The sequence below is a fragment of the Moschus berezovskii genome, chromosome 20 (assembly GCF_049115385.1).
Source record: "Moschus berezovskii isolate FMDL1 chromosome 20, NW_MosBer_1.0, whole genome shotgun sequence".
In the NCBI taxonomy this organism is placed as follows: domain Eukaryota; kingdom Metazoa; phylum Chordata; class Mammalia; order Artiodactyla; family Moschidae; genus Moschus; species Moschus berezovskii.
The window spans coordinates 19,108,901-19,122,716 of record NC_142479.1 but is presented as its reverse complement, the minus strand read 5'-3'; the positions used below and the strand labels follow the sequence as shown (position 1 = coordinate 19,122,716).

The following is a 13,816-nucleotide window of genomic DNA, read 5'->3' as shown; positions in this document are numbered from 1 at the left end:
CCTGGCAGTGAACGAGTTGACAGTTGGAATTCAGGAATGGTATCCTAAATCATGAAAAATGGGCATTAGGAATGAGGGTTGGGACTGTGCCATTTCTTTAAGCTTGTGGCCTGGATTCCATTAGGCTCAATGCCTGGATATCCCACAGGCACCTCAAACAAAACTCATCATTTGTCAAACTGAACTAACTCATCATCTCTCCCCTCCCCCAAACCTGTTCCTCCCCTCTTGTTTCCTGTTTTGGTAGATGGCAGTGTTATCCATTCCAGCACCCTATTCAGACTCCGTGGCTCCTCCATCTTTCTCTTCAACCACATTAAATCAATCGCAAAGTCCTATTGATTTTAACTTCTAAATTCCTCTTGCCCCTGCCTTCTCTTCTGTCCCCTGCTGTGGCAGTCTCTACCTGGGCCGGTCTCTTAACTGTCTCATTGCCTCTAGGCCCAGCCCTTTTCTTGTTGTCCTGCAATCCACAGAGTTGTTAAAACCCAGTAATACCATATTATTCTTTTTCTTAAAAATTTTTAATGACTCCTTATTGCTTATAGAATAAAGTCTAACTGCTTTTGGGTGGCTTAGCCCTTCGTGATTTTTCCTTTTTTCAATTTTAGTTTTGCCTCCTGTCACACTTGCTCAGATGCCTTTAAGCATCTGTCACAATGAGCTACTCAGAGTGTACTTAAGTGAGATGCATTTTGCTAGGTCTCCAAACCTTTGTGCATGCTATTCCTTCTGCTTACAATGATTTTCCTTTCCTGGTCTACCTTTATTTTTTTCCTGAATGTTTACTTATACGTCAAAGTCTATCTTAAATCTTATCTCTGTAAGAAAGGATTAGGTGCTTTTCCTCTGAAATTCAGCAGCTGACCTCTCACAGAAGAATTTTCATTGTATTGGGAATATTGGTATAGATAATATCCCCCACTGGGTTCTAGGCTTCAGTGGGCAGACTGTGTCCTATTAATGTCTATGTGTCCAGCCCTGGCATAGTACTTGGCATATAGTGGAAACTCAGTAAATGTCTGTTGAATGAAGCATGTAGCCAAACACTGAAGTATAAAATGCATACCAGGCTTCAAAGTGGTTTTAAAAAATTTCCCAGTTTCTTAATCTTGTTCATCGAGTCAGTCAAAGTCATAGAGTCAATGAAATCGATAAAAGTCAACTTTCCTCTTCATAGGCCTATAGTCAGTTGTGACTGCCCACGGGGTCAGGGCAGGGTGACCTCCTCAGTATAGGCAAATCCTCAAGAGGCCACATCTCAGGATCGTTTCTAAGGGCTTTTCCTTTTGTTTCTGGGGCAGCATGAAGAGTGACCCTTGTTGTCCCCCAGGCACATACTTTATAACTGCAGAGGAGTGCTGTCCTCTTCCTCTGCAAAGGGTTGGGGATATCAGCCCTCAACTGTGGGGGGCAGTGGGTCTCCGATTGTACCACTTTGCCCCAGCTCAACCCTGCTCATAGAGTCTCACAGCATCCTCCCGTATGATGGTCTCTCTCCCCACCGGTAATCCTAGGAAGGAACATCCTATGGGACTACTCTATTCTGCAGAGCTTGTATTAAAAGTTACTTATATTAAAGCTTATGTTAAAAAGTTATTCTACTCGAAAATCTCCATTGGATTTCCAACACACTTAAAATAAAATCCAAAGTCCTTATTATGATCTATGAAGCCGTGAATGATCTTCTGATGCTGACCTGATACCATTTCCTATCTTTGTTGCTCTTGCTTACCTACATTCCATCTATACTGATGTCTCAGCCAAGCACACTGTAAGGCCTTTGCACTTGCTGTTTTCATTTCATGGAAACCTCTCATCTCCGCTCAAATTATCTTCTTCAGAGAGGCCTTCCCTTGTCATCTTATACAAAAGTGCAGTTCCCGTCCCTTCAGTCTAGTCTTTTATCCTGATTGATTTTTGTTTCCAGCTCTCACTACTGTCTGACGTTTCCAATATTAATGTTTGTTGATTGGTTTACTATTTGTCTCCCCCACTGGAATATTATTAGCCCCATGAGGAGTTTGTTCATTGATTTTTCAGTACCTGGAATAATGCCTGGCACATGATAGTTGTTTTAGTTGCTAAGTTTTAGTCGCTAAGTTGTGTCTGACTCTTTTGTGACCCCATGGACTATAGCCTGCTAGTATCCTCTGTCCATGGGATTTCCCCAGGCAAGAATACTGGAGTGGGTTGCCATTTCCTTCTCCAGGGGACCTTCCTGACCCAGGGATTGAACCCACATCTCCTGCATTGGCAGGAGGATTCTTTACCACTTAGCCACTTGGGTAGAGGGGCACATAGTAGGTTACTTAATAAATATTTATAGATGAATTAATAAAGAATTGGGTGAAGAGAGGAAATTGTAGAATGGAGAGTAACAACAGTGGGATAAAGTGTGGTTGTCCCAAGAATAGTGTGGGAGCCTCGCAGAAAGAAAGATAGGATGCTTGCAGGGCTTGGTTCTCCAGGGTCTTGGGAGTCGTGTACTAATATGATTGATACTAAATCATTGATTGTTCCCACCCAGGCCACTGAAACATTGAGAAATGAGCCTCGTGTATTTCTGCCTGTAATCATGGAACACTGTGGCCTTTTTATGTAGAATGGGCTCTCAGTTCTCTCTCCAATAAAGGATTTTCTTTAGTTCTTTTCTCTATCATTTATTTATCCATGGGAAACCACTCACTTTCATGGCTTCATCTGTTATCAGTAGAGTCTGGCTAAATTTCCGTGTTTAGTAACCAACTTTGTCCCCTGCATTTCTACTGCCAGTTGTATATGTCCACTTGGATGTTGAATTAACACCTGCAGACTCAAGATGTGTGCATGCTCAGTCATGTCTGACTCTTTGTGACCCCAGGAACTATAGCCCGCCAGGCTCCTCTGCCCATTGAATTTTCCAGGCAAGAATACTGAAGCACATTTCCATTTCCTACTCCAGGGGAATCTTCCCGACCCAGAGATCAAAACTCCATCTCCTGCATTGGCAGGTGGACTCCTTATCACTGAGCTCAAGATATGCAGAGTAAAAGCATCATGTTCTTCCCCAGAGCACTTTCTTTTCTGGTTCCATTATGTCTGGTAATGGTAGCAACACCCTCACAGTCTTTGACACTAAAAACCAAGGGGGTGCTTAGAAGTCTTTGGCTCTGCCTGTCCCCTTTCAAGCAGCTGCCCAGTCTTGTCGGGTCCTCCCCGCGCTTCTCGCATCGACACTTGTTCCCTCTGTCTTTGTTTCTACCGTGACGTCAAAATATTCTTATAACTTCTGAATCATCTCCCCAGTCCTGCTTGCAGTCCATCTTAAGCACATTCCTCAGCCCGATTCTTAAAATACTGCCCAGTATGGCTGCAACTTGTCCACACAGGTCTATGTCTGCTGTTCCTCAGGTCCTGTCTCAGATCCAGCTAAACTGGACCACTTGTTCTTTTCCTGATTCTTTCTGAGTTCTTCTATTATGTCTTTGCTCATTCTGCTCCCTTTGACAAAAGAGATTTCATTATCCTTGTTTTTAGCATCCATCCATTCTTTAACACCTACAACAAATATCCTCTCTGCAAGGTGGCTTTCTGATACCTTCTTTAAGAAAACGTGCTTTCCTTTCTTTTTTTCAGTATCACTTAATACTTAAAAGATTTAAGCCCACTATACGTATTTTAGGATTTAATTTGTATCTTTATTTTACTCCTACCACTTAAAAAGCCCCTTGAGGGCAGAGCCGTTGTCTTAACTCATCCCTTAATCTCCACAGTAGACACCTGATGTGTATGTGTGGACCTGAATTGAAATACTTTGACTCAAACTATGTTTTGTAATAGCAGGGCAGTTATATCATAGACTAAAAATGTTCACTGTATAGGGAACTCATTAAATGGTCACATTCACATTCAGGCATTTTGGGAGTGGTATGACCAATATTATCAGTCATGTGGCACAGAAAAGGTACAGGAAAGCTAAATGATGGCCAGTGCCACACAGTAGCGGACCCAGTACCCTCGAGTCTCAGTCTGCAAATCTGATTCAGGCTTCTCTTAATAACTCTCCCTCCTCTGGAAAATAACAGTCGCTGTTCATCAGCTTTTGAGCATGTAAACTCCTTGGAGCAAGGGAAACTGGGAGACTTTATCCATTTATCTTCAAGAGATAAATTCAAATTCAGATGCCTGGGTCTCAAAATGAAATATCAGGCAGTTGCCTTGTCTCTTTCTAAATCTGGTAGCTGGGGAGCAATCTGAAGAGAGACTGCCTTCATTTCACCCACCCATTCACTTCCACTCCCACAAATCCTACAGTCCATTTGAACTGACGGAACTCTTGTTAATTGCCTCTTATTGGCCTGTTACAAGATGAAGCATGGGGAGGAGACAAAGCCTCCCTATTCACATTTTCAGTGGGCAGCAGGGGTCTCTGTAAAAATAGAGAACCCGGGGCCCAGGCTACCCATTTTTGAAAGTCAGGATGAGATCTTCTACCATTGAGAATCCCACATTATGATCACAATATTGCATCCTGGGAGACCCTGTCAATTTTTCAAATGGTCTGTTAGAAATTTAGAGTCTATTTAATAAGTTAGCACTACTTAAAGTTACAGACCTTTTTCTGCTTTAAATTGATACACACTTTACATTTTAATTTCAGTTTTTTTCCCAGTTGGAGGAAAGAGGGGGCAGGAAGAGGGGAGAGAGGGAAAAAAAGAAAGAGAAGGGGCAGTGCTTTTCATGAAAACACCAGTTCTTATATTCATGCTTTAGGAAAGCAAGGGGGAGGCAAGAACTGCAGCCGGATAACTGAACTTTCTGTTTCGAAGTCCCTCCTCTCCATTGGGCCTTAGCTAAGTTTCAGTAATTATTGCTCAGGCACATAGTCTTGGAGCTTTGCTTTCTCTCAGACTTGTACACAGTTCTAGGAAGGGTTGTTGCCAAAGCCATCATGTGATTTATTGACCCTCCACTGGGACAAGGGGGAACAGATATAACTTTGTGATTTTATTATAAGGAGGCTGGGTTAATATTTCTAGGTGAAACAAGCTACTATACCAAGTTCAAACATCTGAAGAGGGAGGTTAAGAAACCCTGAGTGTGGGGTGTAAGGATTATTCTGTCCTGGGGCTGTACAGACGTCGTCTGAGGCAGGGAGCAGGAGAAGAAAGGACACATTGTGACCCATTTCCAACACCTCCTGTGTGTAGAGGCGGAAGTTCCTTGCCTGCAGAGGGACACGCGCGGAGGAAAAATAGGAGAGTTACAACATGGCACTTACATAAACAACACCAAACTGGCATAAAACATCTAACAAAATTACATGACTTTAAGCTTGGAATTTTTATACAACATAAATATTAGGGTTCAGTCCATTTAATAATGCTATATAAAATCAAGATTTAAAGCAGTAATGTTCCACATAAACTCTGAAAACAACATTTATGCTTCTTATAAAAGCAGAAAATGATTGCGTTCTGTGGGCTTTTCAAAATGATGAATATAATTACATGAAGCAACAAAAATGGATTGAATTAAAAATCCACTAGTTTCAATTTAAGTTGGTTAAGGGGGGAAAATGTAGTTTCTGGCCAAGGACTGAGAAAATTTTACAAGTACCGAAAAAAAAAAGTTTGTATGTACTCTTAGGCAGTTGGGCAGCCTGCTCCCAATGTCCGCGTAGCCCAAGAGTCACCAGTGAAATATGAGCTGCTTCAGACCTGCTAAGCCCAAGAAACCCTTTAATGGTATCTACTGTCAGAAGTTGAGCTGGCATTTTTTTTTTTCCCTCCTCCTGAGTATATGGCCACCCCTGGAATAATCCAGTTAACTCCCCTAGTGTCTTTATAGCATCTTGTGCAATTTATTCTTTTTCAATGTTAGCTGTTTTGGACTAGCTTTGCAACATTGACTTGTAATCAGAGTAGTACCCTAATGGAAGAACACTCTTGGAGTCTTTAATCTGTCCTCTTGTCTCCTTGGGTCAGAGGCCAGTTCAGGTTGTCTCTCTGTTATTTAAAGAGAGCCAGTCACTCCTGTTACAGTCTCCCTGTTTGCAGGCTAAACTTGGCTTATTTTGTGTGTATTTGTGTGTGTTGAGTGGAGTGAGATGGTAAATGCAGATCAAAAAGAGGAGAATCTAATGCTGCATGATAGTAGCTCATAGACAGAGCCTAGTAAACCTTTACTCCTGTCTTCTATGCCAACAGCTTCTTTTTTAAAAGTTGCTTATTAGTAGAGGTAAGATTTGCACATTTGGACTTAGACAGGACAGTGATTTTGACAGCAAATTTCCTGTTTGTGGAAAGATAGCACTGAACAACCTTGGCCACTGCTCTAGATTTATATTCCCAGTAATCTTCTGTTCTTAAGGAAATCATTTGCAAATCTAACTATACACTTATTTATTTACTTCCCTTGCTTCATGCTCTCCTGAAGCTAAGAGCTGATGTCTTTCAGGGTGGGTTAGCCAATTTTTCCTTGTTTGACCAGACCACAATAAAGTGGGGTCTGGGAGCTTTGGAAGACGTCAACATGGAAGAGCTAGAGGAAAGGTACAGAAGGGTACTCAGTGTCCATGTGTTGGCATCAGACTGAGAATGTGCATGTATGTGCAAAGCGACGTGTAAATCAATGCACAAAATGTATATACGTGTAATTTTTCACCTCTTGAGTTTTACACCATAATGCAGTTTCCATGAGTCATAAAAAGAAGATAAAAATAATGGTAAAGACTGGTACCTGATGTAGAGGTCTATTGATCTGCTTAAGGAGAGCTTTCACTGCCATCTGGAGCTCGTAGAAGAACAATTGCATGGGGCAGTCAGAAGTATGATCCACACTTTCCATAGATTCAGAGCCAGAAAGCTTTTGGACCCATTCCCACTCCTCTCTGTATGTTGAGTCAAGTTAAAATTAGAAATATAACAAAAGTTCAGAACACAGCTCAGAACATTTTTAGTGTATCTGTCCAGAACCTGAATAACCAATTTTTGGTGGTTAAAACTTGATGCAGTTCATGAAATTTGAACTTTTTGCCACCCAAATAGAGCTTAAAATGAGCTCTTTTCAAGTTTATTTCACCTATCAAACCACATATACCTCAGAACAGCAGGTCTGATTTGTAATGAATCAGTTTTTGAGATTGGAGCTTTGAAATATTTTGAAATAATTTTTCTTTCCCTGAAGATCCCCTGTAAGTTCTAAGACCCTGCATTTTACCACAGGGGCATCTGCTGGTTAATTCAGCAGTTGGGGAACCACAGGACTGTGGTCCAACTCAGGCAAGAAACCGCATGGCACATTTCAACCCTGGCCTGTTGTAACCGTGGGCACTATTTTGGTTTCTTTCCCTTTCCAAAAGCTTGAGGAGAATCACAAACAGGAACACCAGACAATTCCAATAAAAGGAACCAGGGGACACACATCACTGACTCTGTCCCCTTTTCACAGCAGTCATCTGTGTCTTTATTCTGCATGCTCTACCATCCTTCCTAATGAACTTTTCCAAATGTTCTGCAAAGAGGAAGGGAAAAGAAGGGAGGTGGGAGGAAAGCACATCCGATTTGTCCCCCAAAAGCTGCTCTTCAAAAGGATCTTGAAAAGATCAAGGGAAATACCTCTTGGGCAGCATTGTTTCTGTAAGGTATTGTAGCACAAGTCTCTAACCAGATTCATTTGGCCCATTTGTTCCTGACTGCAAGGAGAAGCAATGTGCTCTCAGGAGCAGGCTAGGGAGGAAAGGAAAACCCTGGTGTTTTGGGATGGAAAGAGAGGAGGTGCTAACGTGTTTCCCACCCTCGTGAAAATCCTCTGAGGGCTCTCCCTGATGGGTTACAGTCACCGGGGCTCCAAGCTATGAGCCAGAAGATGAAATTGATGGTGACATAAGCTTTGCATCAGGATATACTCTCTTTTAACCAGCTCCCCTCTTAGAAAAGTTTCTGTTTTCAGGATATCAGTTTCCTTTCAATCCCCACACTGGAAAAGACTGTGGAAAAATATACCCTTTGTCTCAATAAGAGGGAAAAAAATGAAAGTTAAATCCTGCTTCAGTCTGGGCATACTGTTGGCTTCACAAGTAACTGAAATCTTTGAGAACCTGCTGGGGAACGGTATCTTTTCTTCCATCACTGATACGGAACGAAATGAGGGATTCCGACTAGCTTAAGTATGCACAAAACCTAAAGGACCGCGTCGCTAAAACTGCATCTGTAATCGAGCTAGAAAGTAAACTGCCAGGAGGAAGGCCGGTGAACATCCACCACTCATTAATCAGCTCAGCCTTTAAGGATGAGGGAGATGGAACCGGCACAGTGAAGACTCTGGAATCTTTTGTGGAAATGAAACTTGGATCCTTGGCAAATGGAAATTAGTTGGTACAACCACTAAAAGACAGAATCTAAACCTTTAAGACACAAATCTAATCAACCCCCAAATGAGCCTCTTGGGAGGGCCGGAGATAACTACTGCTGATTGTAGAAGTGGCCACCAGATGGCAGACTTAAAGTCTAGGTGTGTGTGATAAGGGAAAGGAGAGAACATGGCAGCTGGTGAGTGCTCCGAAGACCTCCCGCATCATCCTCATCTCCTTCACTGTCATCAAGGAATGTTTAGTGTATATTGTGAGACGCTATAGCTAATAAGTCCTTCACACTATAAGGACCAGATTTTAAATGACCAAATTAGCGTCTCCTTTGGGTAAGCAAATTTGTAGGTGCAACTAGAATGATCTAAATTGTCACCGAAGCCTGACAGACTCTTTTCCAAGTTCTTTTTCTTTTCTTATCTAGTCTTTCCGTGTTGAGCCCAATTCAGTTCATTTTAGTAGACTTTCAGAGGCCTACTAGAGGGCTAGTTGCAAAGCTGGGTCAGATTACCAAGATTGGGTAACTTTTCCAAAGTTAACAGGGTAATTCACCATAATGCCAAACCATAGAGCAGTTTCCAGAAACTCAGGCCTTGTTACTTCTTTTCTTCCCTAGGGAACCATACAGAGCATAGGAAACATACGAAGCCCTTAGGTCAGGGGATTAGGAGTGGGAAGAATGAGAGCAGGGAGCGTCCTTTAAGATTATGGGGAAATCAGTTACTCTACCAGAACCCATTCACACAAGTGATTTTTTAAAAATATGACTTTTTAGGTTATGGAGAAAAGAAACTAGAAGTGTTGAAAGGAAAGGGCATCTGTTCACTAGCCTGAATGTCAGTGGTTGCAGAGAGGAAAGGGAAAGGATAGCATCCTCTTTAAATGGGCGCACTGCTTATCCTAATGTTAAAACCGAGTTACGCCTTGAACGGTAACGAACCTGCCCGCAACGTGGGAGGCCTGGCTTTGATCCCTGGGTTGGGAAGATCCCCTGGAGAAGGGCGTGGCAACCCTCTCCAGTCTTCTTGCCTGGAGAATTCCATGGACAGAGGAGCCTCATGGGCTACAGTCCATGAAGTCGCAGAGTCAGACACGACTGAGCGACTAACACTTTCACTGTCCGTACCCTCATGTTAAAACTGAGCTGTGCCTTTGCCCCAGTGTGCTGGCCCCTGAGGACGTCTCGTCATAAAAACTTCATCCGGAGTCCCTTTTCAGTTTCCTCCTGGCGCATCAAACCCACCCCTTCAACCATTGTTTCGTCACAAGAAAAACCCACACTTCTCATCGCTTACTTGGAAATGTTATAGTTTTCCCGGATCTTCACATGACAGAGAATGTTAGGCAGCTTTTGGGTAACAAGAACTTTGATCTGGTCCACAGAGCTACACAGCTTTAGATAACCCAGATATAACCCGGGAGAGAGACGCTGATGACTCCTTTTGTGATAGAAAAGAATATCCTGTAGGATGAAACATAAATAAAAAAATACATTAAAAGAGAATCTCTTTTTGCTTCTTAGGTATGCCGTGTCATGAATTAAAGGAGCTGTAGCTAAGTGATTAGTTAGAAGCCTTGGATATCACCATCATGACTGTTGAGAATGTATTGCCGGTACAGCCCTCTTAACCTTCAGGAGAATTAGCCCCCAAGTCAGGTAGGCAATCAGTAATATTTTCTGCATGCTTATTTTCCTCAGATTTCTGCTCCACAAGTAGATGTGTGAGTTGTGATTTGGAATGGGCTGGTGGTGGTAGAAGAAGGTACTAAAGAAAAATAGAATTCATAATTTCTGTCCTTGGAGGGTTTATTGTTTAGCTGGGGCATAACTGTAAGTGTAAAAACTGATAAAGCAGTATAGAAAAGCCTCATTATTTCAGGATAATTGGTGTCAGGAAAAGGATCAAAAATGAAACAATAGCAATATATCTTATTAACATTTGAGTTATAATTGTTCACTACTAAATTGTATGATAGCCAGAATGCTCTTCCTAATATTTGACTTTCACAAAGTGATCATAAACAGGATAATTTTTGCAAGAGGATTTGAAGGCTCCATATATTTTTCCTCTGGCATAAAATAATTGATCTTCAAGTCAATCTCTTACATGATCCTTGTTCCTTGTGTGTTCTTCAGTTGTTAACTGGCCTACCTCTGCTAGATTCTCGATTGTCAGTAGCTGTGCCATGAAATTAAAAGACGTTTACTCCTTGGAAGGAAAGTTATGATCAACCTAGATAGCATATTAAAAAGCAGAGACATTACTTTGCCAACAAAGGTCCATCTAGTCAAGGCTATGGTTTTTCCTGTGGTCATGTATGGATGTGAGAGTTGGACTGTGAAGAAAGCTGAGCGCCAAAGAATTGATGCTTTTGAATTGTGGTGTTGGAGAAGACTCATGAGACTGCAAGGAGATACAACCAGCCCATTCTAAAGGAGATCAGTCCTGGTTGTTCATTGGAAGGGCTGATGCTAAAGCTGAAACTCCAATACTTTGGCCATCTCATGCGAAGAGTTGACTCACTGGAAAAGACTCTGATCCTGGGAGGGATTGGGGGCAGGAGGAGAAGGGGATGACAGAGAATGAGATGGCTGGATGGCATCACTGACTCGATGGAGGTGAGTTTGAGTGAACTCCGGGAGTTGGTGATGGACAGGGAGGCCTGGCGTGCTGTGATTGATGGGGTCGCAAAGAGTCGGACATGACTGAGTGACTGAACTGAACTGAGCAGTGTGGTGGTGAAATAAAGTAGGCATGATGACTCAGGAAACTGATTCTAAGAGAAGGATTCCTATATGCCAGAGTTTAGCCTGTTTTCAAAGGGGGTAGAAAAGAGAGAATCAATGCTACCTCTAGGAAGGCAAAAAAGAAGAGGAAAACAAAGTATTTAGAATGGTATAGAGTTCAGTATGGAACAGAAAAGTATGAAGGAGTGACCCCTCCTCTGTAGATGAACCATTTGTAACATCTAACATGGGCTTCCCTCCTGCCTGCAATGCAGGAGACCTGGGTTCAACTCCTAGGTTGGGAAGATTCCCTGGAGAAGGGAATGGCTACGTACTCCATTATTCTTGCAGTGAGAATAACATATGTTATTTTGTATTGTCTTCTTTGTCACATCCTTATCAAGCATACTGAGTTTCAGGTACTGTAGGAGACATTCGGGTTGCAGGTGAACCTGATAAAATCCCTACTTTTAAAGAGGTTGAGAAAAACAGGCAAATAAAGGAATGATTACAATATTGAAAGCAGTTTATAATAGAGGCAATGTCGGCATCCAGAAGAAGGAGTGTTTAACTTCTATTTTTCTTCTTTTATGCTGTTTGGTTGAACTAGATTATGAAATTATGGCAGGGCTTTTTTTTTTAAATTGCAGTTTATTTAGTACCCAGTACTATTTCTGCATATAACAAGCATGCCACACGGGGCAATCAGGCCTTATTGTTAAAACAGAATGTATGAGAAAAGCAGAAGAGGGACAAAATAAGAATGATCACAAATTGGGAGGAGGACATAACTAGCATTATAGAAAAGCAAATAAGTAACTTTTATGATATATGGCAAGAAATAGACTTGAAAAATTTAACTTCATGATTAAGGAGGAAGGAACTCTTTTATCAGGTGATTGATAAGGCTGAATTTTTTCATCTTGTCTCTTCAGCTGCTGCTGCTGCTGCTAAGTCACTTCAGTCGTGTCCGACTCTGTGTGACCCCATAGACAGAAGCCCACCAGGCTCCCCCATCCCTTCGCAAATAGTTAACTAGAGGAAGTTCGGTCAAGGTGAAATTTTGAGACATGAACAAGTAATCAAAGAGAAAGAAACAATTAATGAGAGAAGGAAAAATGGAAGTATTCACATCAGCAGAATTTGATGACATGCACCCCAGGGGTACTTGGTGTACAAGCAGATGTGGCCACAGACCCACAGGTCATTATTTTTGAGAAGTAATGGAGAACTAGAAAAGTCCCTAAAGACTGGAAAAGGGCAAATATGCCTATCTTTGAAATAGGAAGGGGAGAAACACAGAATGACCCTGGTAATTAAAGACCACCAACTTATTGATCTTTGGAAAGGATGAGAGTGAGCTATCAAGCAATCGATTTGCAGTCATGGGGAGACCCTGAGACACTACATAGGAGCCAACATGGTTTTGTGATGGGCAAATTGTATGGACAACTCTAATTTCTCATAGCAAAAGAACAGGATTCATAGACCAGGGAGATGTCTCCAGTATAATCTGTAAGCTGAAAATTAGGGTTGAAGATTTGCGGACGATGGGGATATTATGGGGATGATAGGACATATTGAATGATGGCGCAGTGGAGGCTGGTCGTGAGAGCCAGTCTGTTCAGCATATTTATTGATGTTCCAGACAAATAAAGAATGTGTGTATCAAATTTGTGGGTCCCAAATTTGGTGTGGTTTTTGATTTTCTGAAATATAGTAATAAAGCTCTGAATGACCCTATGCATTGGAAAAATAAGCCTATCATAATTAGGGTTGAAACTTAATAAGAAAATGTGCTTGTATAGACCCAAACCCAAGAGTAAAAATATAGGATGGGTATGAGTAGAAGAAAAAACATGTGGGGGTCAGAACTGACCACAAATAGCAAGTGAGTTGGGAACATACTGTGGTTACGTGAAAAACAATGTCACTCTGGGATGGAGTAATTCACTCTTTCATTCAACTTTGTAATGACTCTTACTGAGCATCTACTATATGTTTTCCTGCCTTTACATAGTCATTTATCCTTCATTAGTCAGAATGCTTTTGGAGCCTGTGAAATGCATGGGAAGAGAAAGAGCTGTCCTATTCACATGATCTGAGGTACATTAGAAACGCCTCCTGAGTGAGTGAGTGAAAGTCACTCAGTCGTGTCCGACTCTTTGTGACCTCATGGACTATACAGTCCACAGAATCCTCCAGGCCAGAAAACTGGAGTGGGTAGCCTTTCCCTTCTCCAGGGGATCTTCCCAACCCAGGGATTGAACCCAGGTCTCCTGCCTTGCAGGCGGATTCTTTACCAGCTGAGCCACCAGGGAAGTCAGAAAGGCCTTCTAAGCCACATCAAATGCCTGTGGGTTTATATATTGCCTGATTTGACCTCTAAGCTGCATTTCTAGTCTCTACTTCCACTACAGTCCTCTTGTGTCTCTTACCTCCAGCCAAAATGGGTTGCTTTTCCCTTCCTCATATATAGCCTAGTCTCTCTTCTTTGATTCTTTATTGGTTCATGAATTCACTCATTCTGCCAACTTTCATTGAGTACCTCGAGGAGGAGATGGCAACCCATTCCAGTGTTCTTGCCTGGAGAATCCCATGGACAGAGGAGCCTGGTGGGCTACAGTCCCTAGGGTGGCAAAGAGTCGGACACGACTGAGCACACACACTGGTGCTACTGTGTGTCAGGCATTGTGCTAGGATGTTAATGGCATCAAGATCAACAGGATGTGACCCTT

General features: G+C 42.1%; 1 protein-coding gene across 1 annotated transcript in view; it reads right to left on the bottom strand.

Moving 5' to 3' along the window:
* ANKFN1 (ankyrin repeat and fibronectin type III domain containing 1) overlaps positions 1-13,816 on the bottom strand; it is a 303,707-nt gene that overhangs the window by 31,050 nt on the left and 258,841 nt on the right. The window contains exons 14-16 of the mRNA XM_055399005.2: positions 9,646-9,812; positions 6,724-6,874; positions 5,041-5,209 (exon numbers count right to left, since the gene is read on the bottom strand). Of these exons, the coding sequence (XP_055254980.2) occupies positions 5,041-5,209; positions 6,724-6,874; positions 9,646-9,812 (487 nt within the window). The remainder of the gene's footprint in view (positions 1-5,040; positions 5,210-6,723; positions 6,875-9,645; positions 9,813-13,816) is intronic.